The sequence below is a fragment of the Cyprinodon tularosa genome, unplaced genomic scaffold, assembly GCF_016077235.1.
Source record: "Cyprinodon tularosa strain WSP-4 unplaced genomic scaffold, ASM1607723v1 ctg952, whole genome shotgun sequence".
Classification (NCBI taxonomy): Eukaryota; Metazoa; Chordata; class Actinopteri; order Cyprinodontiformes; family Cyprinodontidae; genus Cyprinodon; species Cyprinodon tularosa.
Genome location: NW_024039732.1, coordinates 95305 through 112138, shown reverse-complemented (window position 1 = coordinate 112138; position 16834 = coordinate 95305). Strand labels below are relative to the sequence as shown.

General features: G+C 44.7%; 1 protein-coding gene across 1 annotated transcript; it reads left to right on the top strand.

Annotated features, from left to right (window-relative positions):
* Window positions 1-2264: 2264 nt before the first annotated feature.
* On the top strand, window positions 2265-3997 carry LOC119776730. The gene is made up of 2 exons (XM_038275318.1): window positions 2265-2930; window positions 3012-3997. Exons 1-2 carry the CDS (start codon window positions 2552-2554, stop codon window positions 3995-3997), a joined length of 1365 nt encoding a protein of 454 aa, XP_038131246.1. The 5' UTR covers window positions 2265-2551.
* Window positions 3998-16834: the final 12837 nt, after the last annotated feature.

The window sequence follows — 16834 nt, the reverse complement described above, 5'->3', positions numbered from 1 at the left end:
GATTGTGTGAATGTTAAGGAATGTGAATTTGTCTACCTGTCAGTTTGGGTGTTTGCCCCCCCGAGGCCCCATATAAGCAGGGCCTGCCTCCTTCCCCTTCTTATGCTCCCCACCGGTAGCAGGTGCCTGTGTTTGCTGCCACGCTGATGGTTCTCTGGGTTAGGTGCTTCAGTGGGCGCTGTCCCATTCCTGGTGGCTGCCAGCTGACCCTCGTGGCCCTGTTGGGTCACCACTAGGGGTTGGTGCACCGTCAGACACATGGGCTCTGATCCAGATCCAACTTGGGCGTGACCGGTTGCTGTCAGTGCCCATGGGCTCGCTGCCGTGGCCCATTGGGACCTCTCCACGATGTTACCAAATATCTGCTCATTCGGGTTTGCTTCTATTTTAATCAACAGTGTCTCTGAAGTTTAAAGTTTTAAAGGAAATCAAGGAATAATCAATGGATCATTATTTATACCGAAAACTTTAATGAATTTAGCGTTAATCAGTAAAAAAAATGAAAAAACCCCCACTAATTTTCATTGTGATCACTGAGTCTGGGAGCGGCCATCTTTGCCCAAATATAGTGACCCCTCCCTCCTGCCATCTTCCAGCAGTGACGTCACGGTGCGGTAAGCCTAGCGCCATTCTCCCCGCTTTACAAGCTAAATCAATGGGAACTACTAGACACATCTGCAATCAACAACAATCATTGAAGATTTCCAGAGGACTTCACCATTGAAATTCACCAGAGCTATAGTGAAACTGACAATGCCCACGTGCATGGCAGCTGGATGCTGGAATACATCGGGTAAAAGTGAAAAAAAAGAGTTATTCCACCTTTCTGATTCCTGATCCTCCACGGACGGGTTGGTCGTTGGATCGCCAACTTGAAGAGGGGCGGATCTAGAAAAATATTTATGGGGTGGCGAGAGGGGGGCAGGAATTTTTGAGGGTTGGCAGCATATGGCATTTGTTTACACTGAATTTAATCACAGTTATCACAGTTTGGTGAGAATAGTATGTACAGTAAGTGTTTCATGTGAAGCAGTTCATCTTAGAAATACATCGTACAATGAGATCTCACCTAATAGGAGATAGAAGAATGATTATACTACTTCTAGAGGGGCATTATCAAGGGTAAGATATTAAGGTAAGACACAGGTGCTGAGTCACAGATGTGTGAGATTGACTGTCAGAGAGGCAGCTTTGCAGCATTTGACCAAGAAGAAACTATAGAAAGAAAAAGTTTCCCATCAGAGATCTATGGACTGAGCTGGACTAAAGTGAGCATTATTGAATTGAGTTATTGAAATAAATAAACTTTCAATTATAATTCTAAAAAGAAAAGAACCTGCAATTCTATGTATTTTTATTATATTTGTTGAATCTTTTAGGATAACCTGAGGGACGACATATTAAAAAGATGTTTCCGTACTTATTCTAGAATGTTCTGTTATGGGCATTGTCATTTAAAAAAATCCTCTATGTTTGATATTATGCTTGAGTATTTTCTCAAACAAGATAGAAAAAATGATAGCTATCCTCTGAATCCGTTTTAAGATCTCTTCTGTCTTCTTCCTCCATAAATCTATGTATGCTCTGTTTTTTGTTGTTGTTGTTGACTATGTTCTTTATTGGTGGGTAGGAAGGGAAATAGTCTGTTATAATCAGCTGATTTCTTCTAAAGCACTTTCTGTGGCGCATAGCTTTATAAAACGCACTAATAAGCCCTATTAAGCTAAATCGACCAGAGTTTGTTTGTTTCTTTTGTGCAGGTCTGATTTAAGCCCAGCTAAATCTGGTCCAGACCAAATAACTGGATGGAGTCTAACTTGCTGAAATGGTCTGATCCGCTTCCTATTGGACTCTGGTGCAGGTTGCTTCAGGAATCATTACAAACTGGCCTCAGTCTCACCCAAATTCAAAAAGCTCACAGCTTTTGGGCTTAGCAAGCTACTGTTGTAGTAAATGTAATACGGAAACTATACCTGATCCACCTTATGTTGCCTAGCAACATCGCTACCAGCAAGTGTTGAATCTTGTTGGGTGGTATAAGGTAGGTAATGAGGTCTTTGAAGACAGTAATACTTTAGTTAAATACTGTTTATAAATGTCTGCATTTGATTGTAAAACTGAAATACAAAACTATGAGAAATCTTAAAAAGTATTCAAGGACAAATACATTTCAAAGCATATATTTTTCTTTGAATAACTTTTTATCTGATCAGTAAAAGAAAACCAAAAATAACCCAAACTGAACAAAGAAGAAAGTTATTGTTTAAAAAACAGCTAATCTATTTTAAAAAATGCATTCCGTGTTCAGCAGTTGGGATTAGAATGTTGGATAACACCTGGCATGTGATGTCACAAAGAGACTGCTGATGACATCACAGACTTTGGAAGGGATCTGAGCATAAACCCACCCAGTGTTCTTATCTGTTCCCGACCTTCATCGAGACAGATCCCTTTGGAGAAGCACGTTCGAACCTTAGCGAAACCAGCCAGACATCGTTCTCAGATATCACACGTCTTTTAGGTCGATATTCTGATTGATAGAAAGTTAGCCATGGAGCAAAAACAGTTTGTTTGTGGAAATGAAACCTCTCCAGCTAAACTTTCATGGGAAGACATGATTGACCTCCCCATCCAGGTCGACTATGAGGCCATTATTTTCCCAACTGAAGATGACAGCTCTGTCACCAGCGAGCTGCATCTCAGCAAAGCAGAAGATGGTCCAGAGATCCGAGGGGAAGCGGTTTCTTCTGCTTCCATTGAGGCTCCCCCCTTAGCGGAGGTTCAGCTGAAATCATCCATCGCTGCTGACTCTACGTCTCTAAACTCAGACGAGGTCCAGCAAGCATGTCAGCCATCTCTGAGGTTAGAAGAACCAAAGACTCGCCCCAGTGCAGGTCTTTCTTCTGAGACGCCGTACTCACACCATCATGGTAAGTGTTTTGTTGGTCAATACAAACATGCAGATTGGCCACATTTTGATAACCCAGTTCTTTATGTGTCTTCCAAACCAGATAAAAACAGGAGAAAGCCATGGCACACCGGGACCAACAGAAAAACTGATGTTGACCGCCCCAAGTTCTATCAAAGCAACAGGATGCCACGCCATGCGTCAGCGGTTACCATGATCCCTCGCTCGATGTGCATCGAAGAGGCTATCAAACATATCAACGATCTCACTCAGCAGGTTACTGCTCTAAAACAAGAGCTGCACGAGAGAACATGTGATCTGCATGAGGAGAGAGAACAAAGAATCCAGTTTCAGGTTGACTGCAAAACTCAGATGAAACAAATCGCAGAACTGGAGAAAAGTTTAGAAAGTGAACGTCGCATGAGACTCAAAAGTGAAGAGAAAGAGAAGAAGCAGGAAACATTCACTGTAACCCAGCCTACACGTGCGTCAAAGTTACCACGCATTCCCACAGTTACAGTGTGCGTCAGTGTCGTGCATGAGCTCGCCTTCCTGAAGAGGCAGGCTGAGAAAAACGCCAGTAGAGAAGGGAGGCTGGCAGAGGCTTTTGTAGAAGAACGAGAGCTGAGGCTCAAATATGAGGAACAGCTGAAGAATAAAACTGAAAATGACTCCAGACTCAAGGAACAGGAGGAACTGATCAAATCTCTGAAGAGTCAAGTCTCACAATTGACAGCAGAGTTGAAACTTCCTTTGAAAAAAGAACATCATGAAGCTTCCTCACAAACAGAGGAGTCCATGAAAACTGAAGCTTCCAGTCAAAAAGAGGCCCCCATGCAAAACAGGCCCCAAAGAAACAGATGTGGTTCCACAGTTAGAGGCCCCCACCATGAAAACAGGAGACAGAATCCAAACGGAGGCTTCAACCCAAACCCAAGCGTCTACATAAATGCTGGCCATCATCTGCATACAAGCCGCCATCGAGACGCAGGGCTGTACATGAACCAAGGCCCCCCCACACATGGAAACCACCATCCAACCAGAGGCCTGCAGGCAAACAGAAGATTTCCTCCCTACAGAGGCTATTAAACAAACACAGGCCTCCAGCTTGAAAGTGTTTTCTGGCCTAAATAAAGGCAACAGCTTTTAATATGAACATTAAAAAAGAAAAAAAAAGAAAAAAAATGATCCCCTCCTTGTGTCAATTCATATATATGTAAACAAATTCTATTAAGAATTGATAGTTTCAGAAAAACATGTTTATTACTTTAATTGAACACAGATGTTTGTTATTTCATTGCTTTGTTTCTACTGTAATCAGCTTTGCAAAGGTTATTCAGTTTTTCAACTGGGGCAGAAACATGGTCTGATTTTCTTCCTGCTCCCCTTTGCTTATAGTGAATGTGTGACAAACTGTTTTTTCTAGTGATTTTTACCATGGAGCAATAAATGAAGACATTGCCCCCCTGCACCTTCAGATAGGGTGGGGGTTTCTGTTTTCAGAGGCAAAGAGGTGGAAGAAGTACCAGACCTACTTTGTATCCCTGCGAGGAGGTTTTGGAAAGCACCCCTTTAGGGATTTTATCATTCCGCTCAGGAATCTTAATTCCCATGTGGAAAATAACAGTAATACCTGGAGCGGTGTGATCAGGGGCTGGGACGTGCAGAGGGGGGGGCTGAGGGTGCTTGAGCACCTGCCGCTAAGCTCCTTTATACCCAAAGTGTCCTTTGGCCTTTTTTTTATTTTATTTATTGTGTGCTTGTATCTATGTGCATGTGTGTGTTTGTGTGTGTGTGCATTAGAGGTGGAACGGTTCACAAAATCCACGGTTCGGTTCGATTCACGGTTTCCTGGTCACGGTTTTCGGTTCGATTCGGTACATGTTTATTGTTACACCGAAATCCCATAAAAATTTATTAAATTAATAAAAAAATCCCCCAAAAAATAATCGATTGTAATTATTTTTAATGATCCGCGGAAACCCTGGATCATTTCCGCATGTTTTGCTGCTTTGAATTTAATCATCTGGCGCATGCTCTCTACCATCTCCAAGGAACTCAGAGCGGAGCGGACGGGAGCCACAGTGGAGGCTGCAGGCTTTGCTTTGAGCAGCCGGTCTGGAGCGCAGCGGGGCGGAGCGCTGACAGAGTATGAGGGATTTCGGGGTTAGCATGACATGTTGGTCATGTTGCTGTTAGCATAAACAAAACGTGTTGCACAATGCTTGCACACTGTTGCACTTTTATCCACAACTTTCTTCCCGCCGTCATCGTAGGTCACTCTAAATGCAAAGTGGTCCCATACAGCAGACCTATAAAGTGCTGCTGGCGCGTCTTCCAACTCCTGTTCTTTCCCACTCGCCATACCCACACAATTCTCCACAACTGATTTTTTTCTGCTACACCCGGATACGCTGCTTCGCTTCTTCTTCTTCTTGTTTACTACTGGTGGTTGGCTTTGGTCGCAGTACCGCCACCTTCTGCTCTGGAGTGTAAACGCTTCGCCTATGAGAAAAAGGAGCAGCGCATGAACCGAACGCAACACACGCGAACCGAACCGAGACAGTCGAACCGAACGATTTGGACGGTTTTCATAAACCGTTCCATCCCTAGTGTGCATGTCCAAAATAATAATAATTTAGATCAGGGGTCACCAACATGGTGCCCGCGGGCACCAAGGGGCCCTCAAGGACCACAAGGGGGGCCCTTAGAGTCTTCTGAAAATAGAACAACTCAACAGTGAGCTACGTTTGAACTTTCAATGTATTCTGTTGCTCTTCTTTTTTTAATTGGGTTATAGAACATTTCATCATTTAATCATATATGGCATTTAAAGCTACAGTGTGTAATAATTACAGGGATATAAAGTCAGAAATGTAATATATTATATACTTAACTATGTTATTTATCATCACCTATGAGCTCAGCCTCTTAACCTTAATATTTGCGTTGCCTTAGAATTCGTTATTTATAATTACATAGGAGCGGGTCTCGCAGCCATGGAGGCTGACATCTTTGCGCTACGGCAAGCGCAGAGCCAACAAACTAGCGATTGCGAGATCGCCCATTACGCTCGAAAGTAACTACGGCAAGTTGAGAGAGATGAACTGAGACGGTACTGAACAGTAGATGGCAGTATTATGCCTGAGAAGCGTTTAGTCTGCCTGAAACCAAAGAAGAAGAAGAAGCAGGTATACTGCGCATCAGTAACAAGAAAGGTGAACAAGGCGGCAGGCGTGAGTGACTTTGCAAACTGTTTGGCACTGTTTGGCCAAACATCAGACGAATGGAGGATCATGCCTACTCTGTATCACAACGAAAAGCGGCGGACAACGAACCCCCGTCATCTAAGAAGCGGAAACACGACGAGAATAAACGCAAGCGTGACAAGAAACGGCAAAAAACACGGATCAACATTGGCACGGCATTTACACGATGGAAGTCACTGATGGAGGAAAAAGGTTTTCAAAGTGACGCTCAAGTTGCCAGTTTTCTCTTGGACAGGTAATTAATCCTACACACACAATTGTCTAATATCACTGCAGTTTTTGGAGTACAGGATGCTCAGACCTGTCTAAAACAATAACATGCTGCGTGATGATGCTGTTACTCTCCAGTATACTTATTCAGCAACGTCCCTGACGTTTCACAGGTAATGATTCAGTCATTTTCTGTAAAATAATTTTCAGGATATATACCTCGGTTACTTCTCTCCGGCTCCTTTGGAGATCTTCAAGCCTTTCCTCCTCTGCTCTCACCCCGCTGGCTCCCCTCCCTCGCCTGGCCCTAGCTGCACGCCCACCCCGGCCTCTCTGCCCTCGCCCTCTCCCTCTTCCTCGCCCTCTTCCTCTCCCTCTTCCTCTCCCTCTTCCTCGTCCTCTCCCTCTTCCTCGCCTTGTAACCCCCGTGCCACAAACAAGACTTGGACTCTGTAAACGGGGAATATATATTCTTCCAGCGAACACAATCTCGCTGTTAAACTAATGACTACAATTACTTCGTCTGTTTATATCACCATGCAAAGCAGCTCACCAAAACGTCACAACGATGTAGAAAAAATAACGGGTATATTTATTATCTTAAGTCTACATGAAATCTATACCCTACACAGACTAATGAAATACTATCTGTAAAATTATCTATGTAAACAAACCTCATCACTTGAGAAGGTAGGTGATGTGGACGTCGTGGAAGACATTTTGTCCCGTAACGCTCGCCGTACTGTTGGGGGGGAGAAGCGGTGGGGGGGAGATGTTCATTTTGCTGCAGTCTGACCGCTAGATGTCGCTGAAAATTACACACTGTAGCTTTAAGCATTTATAGAGATTTCAAAATGAAAATGTCTAAAAGAAAATGATGAATTTAAAGAAACGATAAAGATATGTTTAGGATGTATGAAGTTTAGGTGAACGTTGACCCTTGCCATTCATAGGTCAGTATTGGTAGCCCTTCCTGTGACTCAGTGCCCCTGAATTAGCCCTCAACTGTAAAAAGGTTGGTGACCGCTGATTTAGATCTACCGTGCCACGGTAACCGTGGCTGGTCACATGATCAACTTAACGTGCTCTCCCTCACTCTGCCTTCACTGCACTGATGTGCCCTTCTGCAAATAACCAAGCGCTGCTTCAGAAAAACACTGACTTCCAGAAAAAGTAAACATCTGGTCCAGTATCTACATTCTGCGGCGGTGTTAGTTTGTGCACGGTGTATTGTTGCAAGATGAGTAGAGTAGACTGACCAAGTTAAGAGAGCAATCAGCATCCTCTGTGCTTTCCAAACTTGCACACACCGCCTCACTCAAGTTAGAGCAGCTTGTCAGCGGCGCAAAAGTGGGTCTGCACTATAATACGCCGGCCTGGCTGAACTGGATGGAGCGCAGATCCAATCGCAGTAAAATCATTTATATTACAGCTGTCGCATCCCTGCCGCTAGCAGGTTGACTACACATGCAAAGCGTGTTATGGGGAAGAATAACGTCAGGTTTTTACTGTCTGTTTCTCCTGCCATGAGCAAAGTGCATCAGCACTAGAAATCCTGGAGAATTCCAGTTTTCCTGCAAGCCCCCCTCCCCTCTACAAGTTTGTGTATTCACTCTACCTTCCTAAATGTCCTTGTAATGCTAATAACCTGTGATATAACCAGCCCTTCTACAGGAGACTGGATAAAGGCTGAAACAAACTGGCATCAGAACCAGAGCATGCTCCAAACACTTTTCATTACCTGCTCCTGCAACATCAGACCTTTTTGCAGGAATATCTTGATAAGTCAGATCTAAATCTTTTATTTAGGCAAACCTATTGAACAACCAGATATCATACGGGTCCTAGTTCCTGAGCTGAGAACAGGTCATAACCAGCTTTTCCAACAAGGCAAGGCAGAGCCTATTTATATTGTCCATTCACCAACAGACTCATTTATATTGCAAAGCTCACTATGTGAAAGAAAGAACGACTTAGAGAATAATTGTATTTTGTCTTTTCTCTCCTTTTCACAACATTCAACATTTCAGCTTAGAGAATGACAAACAGTCTGATTTCAGTATTGGAGTAACATTTATTTCACCCAAGGAAAAGCTCTACTTATGAAGCTACAATTTAGCAGTTTTCACAAACCCAAGGTGAGTCCTTCCAGTTGCAGAGATTATTGTGCACCTGACTTACTTATAAAAACAATTAAGAAATCTCAAAAAATGGAGTTTAGCACATTTTCCAAAAGTAAAAGTTGTAGTGTGAACTAGATGAGGTTATCTATGTGTGCTACAAGTTTAGTGGAACTAAAATGATCCATAGTGTAATTATTGGTTATTATATGCTCATAATAACAATGAATAAATCTCCATAAATACAGTTTGGCCTCTCTTTCCAAAGTAAGAAAAAAAAGAATGTTAGAACTGTAAATATACAGTCATATGTTTATATTACTATTTTTTTTTTGTATTATTGTTTTCAAAGCTGCACTTTTTTTTTTTAGATTATTCATTGTTATTATAAGCATAAAAAAAGCCAATTATTACACTTTAGATCATTGCAGTGCCACCAAACTTGTAGCACAGCACAGAATGCAGGCTGTGGGGATCAAACCGGGTACTTGCAACCTTCTCACAGCACAAGCGCACTGCTCTAACCACTAATATATTGTGTAGGCTAATTCCAAATGTTACATTTGGAAGAAGAATGTTTTCAAGATGACTTGGATAATAGCGCGTTGTGACAAACACCAGATACAGCACTGGGACTTGATCAACAGCCGATACCGCACCGTGACGTCACTAACCAGTAGGTGGCAGTAGTGTTCTTTGACAAACATGGATGCCTCCAGTAAAGCACATTCACATGAAAATTACTCTGAATTAAAAACACTGACAATTTATTGAACAGGATGGAATCATTTCAGATTTAAAGAACTTTCAGAAGTTTGAATTCTGAATATGACAGAAGATGAAGCAAAGTGTGAACAACAGCATGGGGGGGACTCCTGTAATTTACCAACATGAATGAACGAAATAAAGTCCTTTTAACCAGAGTTTACTAATACATCTTGTTAAATGATTTAATGCCTTTCTTTGTTAAATCCTAAAGGTTTAGCACGTTGAATTCTGACGCTGCGTTTTTTAGACAGACTAAAGGGTTAAGCTCAGAGGTCAGATTAACGGCCTTAGAGAGTACATACATTATGGTCTAAATGTAAAAAACTGATTTTTCTTTATATTCAACTGGCTTTACCACAAGGACACAGAAATAAAAAGAAACCACAGCACAAATGATTAAACGGCTTAGTGCTTTAATTAGAACCTGTTCTGCTGTTTCTTCAATAAAAAAAAAAAAAAAAAAAAAAACAAGAGTTCAGTTTAAATAGTTTTTAATCTGAATAAATGTGTGTAATCTAACATTAAGGTCATTTTAGAATTATTTTTGTTCTTTGAAGGGATTGTTACATGTCAGAGATAATTGTAATATTATCTCTGACTCTTTCATGGGATTAAAATGAGATCTAAGGCGCCTCCTGTTCATTCTGACAGCAGCTGTCTGACTGTGGTCTGACCCAAGATGGCCGCTCATTTGGGCACATCGGCCAGCGCCCAATGAGGCGTCTATGAGGTTTGGTCCCAGAAGCGGCCACCTGGAACCCTGCAGTTTGAGTTATTAAATGATTAAACCTGAGCTGTGAAGTGCAGTGTCATTAGTGTCCAGCAGGTGGCAGTAGACAGCCGTCAGATGAATCCTTCCTCCTGATGATGAAGCTGCTCCACAGACCAACATGCTGCAAAAAATCAGACCTGGTTATCTGGAAGTAAGAATATTTCCACTGTTTGAAGGTAATTAGCAAATGCAAAAAGATAATTTATTCCTTAAATAAGAAAAACAACTCTAATAATTCAAAATAATTTTTTTAATTTTAATTAAACCCTCGTTCCATTGGGAGATTTTCTTATCTCCTGCTCAGATTATAAGAATATTTGAATATGCTTATTTCAGGGACTTTTGGATCCTTCTTTGCAGTGCAGGATGTCACTTTGCTCTGCTCTTCATATTCTCTCATAAACTAGAGTGAGAAATGAAAACAGTTTCCTGCTTGCCAGGAAAAAAACGCAGATTTTCTAACAAGAAAAGCATTATTGGCCCTGTTTCAACAGCTAATCGGCTTTGTGACGAACTCTATTCTCTGTGCTAATCTCAGCCTCCCAGCACACCCTAACTGGGCACGCAGAACAAAGGTAAGACTTTTATTTTAAATGAAATTACTGCACAAAAAGCCTGTGTAATCCTCTGCCTTGTTAGCAATGCTGCTGCTCCTCCATTCAGAGCCGGTTCAGAGCTAAGTGCTAATCCTAATTTATCACAGAAGAAGATAATGGAACACCTCAGATGAGCGCTGATTACTAAAATGCATGGGAGTGACAAGGACACAGAGTCACACAGGTTGCTTTGCCCTTCACTCTGAATCCACCCTCTGATCAATCAGCTGTGGAATTAGCAGCTTGTTAGTGAGCGTCGTCCCCAATCAGAGCCCTCCAGGTCCCGCTGACATCCAGGCGCAGCTCAGAGGTCACGCCCTCCTTCCCTTCCCCATCATTTCCTCTGATTTTACTGGAAACATGGAGACTGGCCTGGCCTCCAGTTACCTGCATCCAGGCAGAAGTTTCAAAAGGTTCTGCTTTACACAGCATCAAATCCTCCTGGGTTTCTGGAAGAATTAGAAGGGATAAAGCAAAGTTGCCCCTCCTCAACCTGTTGCTGAACACTGACATAGTGCTGTTGGAGAAAGCAAATAAAAACAAAACAGTAAAACAAAAAAAGATTCATGGGAAAATAGATTTTTTTTTTCAATAAACTATTCAGTTTACATTTTCTTGTCCTGATTTTCCTGTTTCCATCAAACATCTACTTGCTGCTCTCTGCCGGTTGGTTGGTTTGATTCGATCTGGGCAAAATTTAAACAAAACATCTTTGGCCAAATCCTCTTCATTAAGATGAGGAAATGTGGACTTTTCCACTGAGCTGACCATAGAACCAGACCAGTTAACCAATAAACATCATTAGTTTCCCCAAAGAGGCAATACTTGCGCAACACAGCAGTGAATGAAATATTCCCCCTGTCCTAAAGAACCACTAAACAATGTGTAAAAAGATAACACATCACTTTATATAATCCTTAATAATAAATACAGCAATCAAAAAGTCCTTTGTCTTTCATCAGCGAAGAAGAAATTAACGAAACTGACAACAAACTGATGGCTTTAAATAGAGGGTAACGCAAGTGGTGTCTGTCAACTGGTGAGGCATCGGTTAGTGGTGTCTGTCAACTGGTGAGGCATCGGTTAGTGGTGTCTGTTCACAGGTGAGGCATCGGTTAGTGGTGTCAGTTCACTGGTGAGGCATCGGTCAGTGATGTCTGTCAACTGGTGAGGCATCGGTTAGTGGTGTCTGTTCACTGGTGAGGCATCGGTTAGTGGTGTCTGTCAACTGGTGAGGCATCGGTTAGTGGTGTCTGTTCACAGGTGAGGCATCGGTTAGTGGTGTCAGTTCACTGGTGAGGCATCGGTTAGTGATGTCTGTCAACTGGTGAGGCATCGGTTAGTGGTGTCTGTTCACTGGTGAGGCATCGGTTAGTGATGTCTGTCAACTGGTGAGGCATCGGTTAGTGGTGTCTGTTCACAGGTGAGGCATCAGTTAGTGGTGTCAGTTCACTGGTGAGGCATCGGTTAGTGGTGTCTGTCAACTGGTGAGGCATCGGTTAGTGGTGTCTGTCAACTGGTGAGGCATCGGTTAGTGGTGTCTGTTCACTGGTGAGGCATCGGTTAGTGGTATCTGTCCACTGGTGAGGCATCGGATAGTGGTGTCTGTTTAATGGTGAGGTATCGGTTAGTGGTGTCTGTTCACAGGTGAGGCATCGGTTAGTGGTGTCAGTTCACTGGTGAGGCATCGGTTAGTGATGTCTGTCAACTGGTGAGGCATCGGTTAGTGGTGTCTGTCAACTGGTGAGGCATCGGTTAGTGGTGTCTGTTCACTGGTGAGGCATCGGTTAGTGGTATCTGTCCACTGGTGAGGCATCGGATAGTGGTGTCTGTTTAATGGTGAGGTATCGGTTAGTGGTGTCTGTTCACAGGTGAGGCATCGGTTAGTGGTGTCAGTTCACTGGTGAGGCATCGGTTAGTGATGTCTGTCAACTGGTGAGGCATCGGTTAGTGGTGTCTGTCAACTGGTGAGGCATCGGTTAGTGGTGTCTGTTTACTGGTGAGGCATCGGTTAGTGGTGTCTGTCCACTGGTGAGGCATCGGTTAGTGGTGTCTGTTCACTGGTGAGGCATCGGTTAGTGGTGTCTGTCAACTGGTGAGGCATCGGTTAGTGGTGTCTGTTCACAGGTGAGGCATCGGTTAGTGGTGTCAGTTCACTGGTGAGGCATCGGTTAGTGGTGTCTGTTCACAGGTGAGGCATCGGTTAGTGGTGTCTGTTCACTGGTGGGGCATCGGTTAGTGGTGTCTGTTCACTGGTGAGGCATCGGTTAGTGGTGTCTGTTCACTGGTGGGGCATCGGTTAGTGGTGTCTGTTCACTGGTGGGGCATCGGTTAGTGGTGTCTGTTCACTGGTGGAGCATCGGTTAGTGGTGTCTGTTCACTAGTGAGGCACCGGTTAGTGGTGTCTGTTCACAGGTGAGGCATTGATTAGTGGTGTTTGTTTAATGGTGAGGCATCGGTTTGTGGTATCTGTTTAATGGTGAGGCATCGGTTAGTGGTGTCTGTTCACAGGTGAGGCATCGGTTAGTGGTGTCAGTTCACTGGTGAGGCATCGGTTAGTGATGTCTGTCAACTGGTGAGGCATCGGTTAGTGGTGTCTGTTCACTGGTGAGGCATCGGTTAGTGGTGTCTGTCAACTGGTGAGGCATCGGTTAGTGTTGTCTGTTCACTGGTGAGGCATCGGTTAGTGGTGTCTGTCAACTGGTGAGGCATCGGTTAGTGGTGTCTGTTCACAGGTGAGGCATCGGTTAGTGGTGTCAGTTCACTGGTGAGGCATCGGTTAGTGGTGTCTGTCAACTGGTGAGGCATCGGTTAGTGGTGTCTGTTCGCAGGTGAGGCATCGGTTAGTGGTGTCAGTTCACTGGTGAGGCATCGGTCAGTGATGTCTGTCAACTGGTGAGGCATCGGTTAGTGGTGTCTGTTCACTGGTGAGGCATCGGTTAGTGGTGTCTGTCAACTGGTGAGGCATCGGTTAGTGGTGTCTGTTCACAGGTGAGGCATCGGTTAGTGGTGTCAGTTCACTGGTGAGGCATCGGTTAGTGATGTCTGTCAACTGGTGAGGCATCGGTTAGTGGTGTCTGTTCACTGGTGAGGCATCGGTTAGTGATGTCTGTCAACTGGTGAGGCATCGGTTAGTGGTGTCTGTTCACAGGTGAGGCATCAGTTAGTGGTGTCAGTTCACTGGTGAGGCATCGGTTAGTGGTGTCTGTCAACTGGTGAGGCATCGGTTAGTGGTGTCTGTCAACTGGTGAGGCATCGGTTAGTGGTGTCTGTTCACTGGTGAGGCATCGGTTAGTGGTATCTGTCCACTGGTGAGGCATCGGATAGTGGTGTCTGTTTAATGGTGAGGTATCGGTTAGTGGTGTCTGTTCACAGGTGAGGCATCGGTTAGTGGTGTCAGTTCACTGGTGAGGCATCGGTTAGTGATGTCTGTCAACTGGTGAGGCATCGGTTAGTGGTGTCTGTCAACTGGTGAGGCATCGGTTAGTGGTGTCTGTTCACTGGTGAGGCATCGGTTAGTGGTATCTGTCCACTGGTGAGGCATCGGATAGTGGTGTCTGTTTAATGGTGAGGTATCGGTTAGTGGTGTCTGTTCACAGGTGAGGCATCGGTTAGTGGTGTCAGTTCACTGGTGAGGCATCGGTTAGTGATGTCTGTCAACTGGTGAGGCATCGGTTAGTGGTGTCTGTCAACTGGTGAGGCATCGGTTAGTGGTGTCTGTTTACTGGTGAGGCATCGGTTAGTGGTGTCTGTCCACTGGTGAGGCATCGGTTAGTGGTGTCTGTTCACTGGTGAGGCATCGGTTAGTGGTGTCTGTCAACTGGTGAGGCATCGGTTAGTGGTGTCTGTTCACAGGTGAGGCATCGGTTAGTGGTGTCAGTTCACTGGTGAGGCATCGGTTAGTGGTGTCTGTTCACAGGTGAGGCATCGGTTAGTGGTGTCTGTTCACTGGTGGGGCATCAGTTAGTGGTGTCTGTTCACTGGTGAGGCATCGGTTAGTGGTGTCTGTTCACTGGTGGGGCATCGGTTAGTGGTGTCTGTTCACTGGTGGGGCATCGGTTAGTGGTGTCTGTTCACTGGTGGAGCATCGGTTAGTGGTGTCTGTTCACTAGTGAGGCACCGGTTAGTGGTGTCTGTTCACAGGTGAGGCATTGATTAGTGGTGTTTGTTTAATGGTGAGGCATCGGTTAGTGGTATCTGTTTAATGGTGAGGCATCGGTTAGTGGTGTCTGTTCACAGGTGAGGCATCGGTTAGTGGTGTCAGTTCACTGGTGAGGCATCGGTTAGTGATGTCTGTCAACTGGTGAGGCATCGGTTAGTGGTGTCTGTTCACTGGTGAGGCATCGGTTAGTGGTGTCTGTCAACTGGTGAGGCATCGGTTAGTGTTGTCTGTTCACTGGTGAGGCATCGGTTAGTGGTGTCTGTCAACTGGTGAGGCATCGGTTAGTGGTGTCTGTTCACAGGTGAGGCATCGGTTAGTGGTGTCAGTTCACTGGTGAGGCATCGGTTAGTGGTGTCTGTCAACTGGTGAGGCATCGGTTAGTGGTGTCTGTTCACAGGTGAGGCATTGGCTAGTGGTGTCAGTTCACTGGTGAGGCACCGGTTAGTGATGTCTGTCAACTGGTGAGGCATCGGTTAGTGGTGTCTGTTCACTGGTGAGGTATCGGTTAGTGGTGTCTGTCAACTGGTGAGGCATCGGTTAGTGGTGTCTGTTCACAGGTGAGGCATCGGTTAGTGGTGTCAGTTCACTGGTGAGGCATCGGTTAGTGATGTCTGTCAACTGGTGAGGCATCGGTTAGTGGTGTCTGTTCACCCGTGAGGCATCGGTTAGTGATGTCTGTCAACTGGTGAGGCATCGGTTAGTGGTGTCTGTTCACAGGTGAGGCATCAGTTAGTGGTGTCAGTTCACTGGTGAGGCATCGGTTAGTGGTGTCTGTCAACTGGTGAGGCATCGGTTAGTGGTGTCTGTCAACTGGTGAGGCATCGGTTAGTGGTATGTGTCCACTGGTGAGGCATCGGATAGTGGTGTCTGTTTAATGGTGAGGCATCGGTTAGTGGTGTCTGTTCACAGGTGAGGCATCGGTTAGTGGTGTCAGTTCACTGGTGAGGCATCGGTTAGTGATGTCTGTCAACTGGTGAGGCATCGGTTAGTGGTGTCTGTCAACTGGTGAGGCATCGGTTAGTGGTGTCTGTTCACTGGTGAGGCATCGGTTAGTGGTGTCTGTCCACTGGTGAGGCATCGGTTAGTGGTATCTGTTCACTGGTGAGGCATCGGTTAGTGGTCTCTGTCAACTGGTGAGGCATCGGTTAGTGGTGTCTGTTCACAGGTGAGGCATCGGTTAGTGGTGTCAGTTCACTGGTGAGGCATCGGTTAGTGGTGTCTGTTCACAGGTGAGGCATTGATTAGTGGTGTTTGTTTAATGGTGAGGCATCGGTTAGTGGTATCTATTTAATGGTGAGGCATCGGTTAGTGGTGTCTGTTCACAGGTGAGGCATCGGTTAGTGGTGTCTGTCAACTGGTGAGGCATCGGTTAGTGGTGTCTGTTCACAGGTGAGGCATTGGTTAGTGGTGTCTGTTCACTGGTGGGGCATCGGTAAGTGGTGTCTGTTCACTGGTGAGGCATCGGTTAGTGGTGTCTGTTCACTGGTGGGGCATCGGTTAGTGGTGTCTGTTCACTGGTGAGGCATCGGTTAGTGGTGTCTGTCAACTGGTGAGGCATCGGTTAGTGGTGTCTGTTCACTGGTGAGGCATCGGTTAGTGGTGTCTGTTCACTGGTGAGGCATCGGTTAGGGGTGTCTGTTCACTGGTGAGTCTGGCCAGAGGAAAAACGAGCTAAGCAGGGAAAACTGGAGAAACGAAACCAGATATGCAGAAAGAATGACTGACAGAAGAACGGTGAAACCAACTAAAAGGTAATGAAACTAAAATATAAATTTTAACAAGCAAACAGAACTAGTATGGCAAACCCTAAATGGCAAAAGTAACAGGATGGCAAGATGTGAAGACCCAAATAAAAACAGGAATCCAACCAGCAGATGAACCATGAAGAGTTTGATCATTGGAATTAAATTTAGGGCTGAACGTTAGATCGCTTTTTGTTTTTTGACAATAATAAATAGTTTCTTTCCTACTGTTCCTGAACCATTACATATCGATCTAAATGTGAATAAATGAGTTTATTGCATTTACG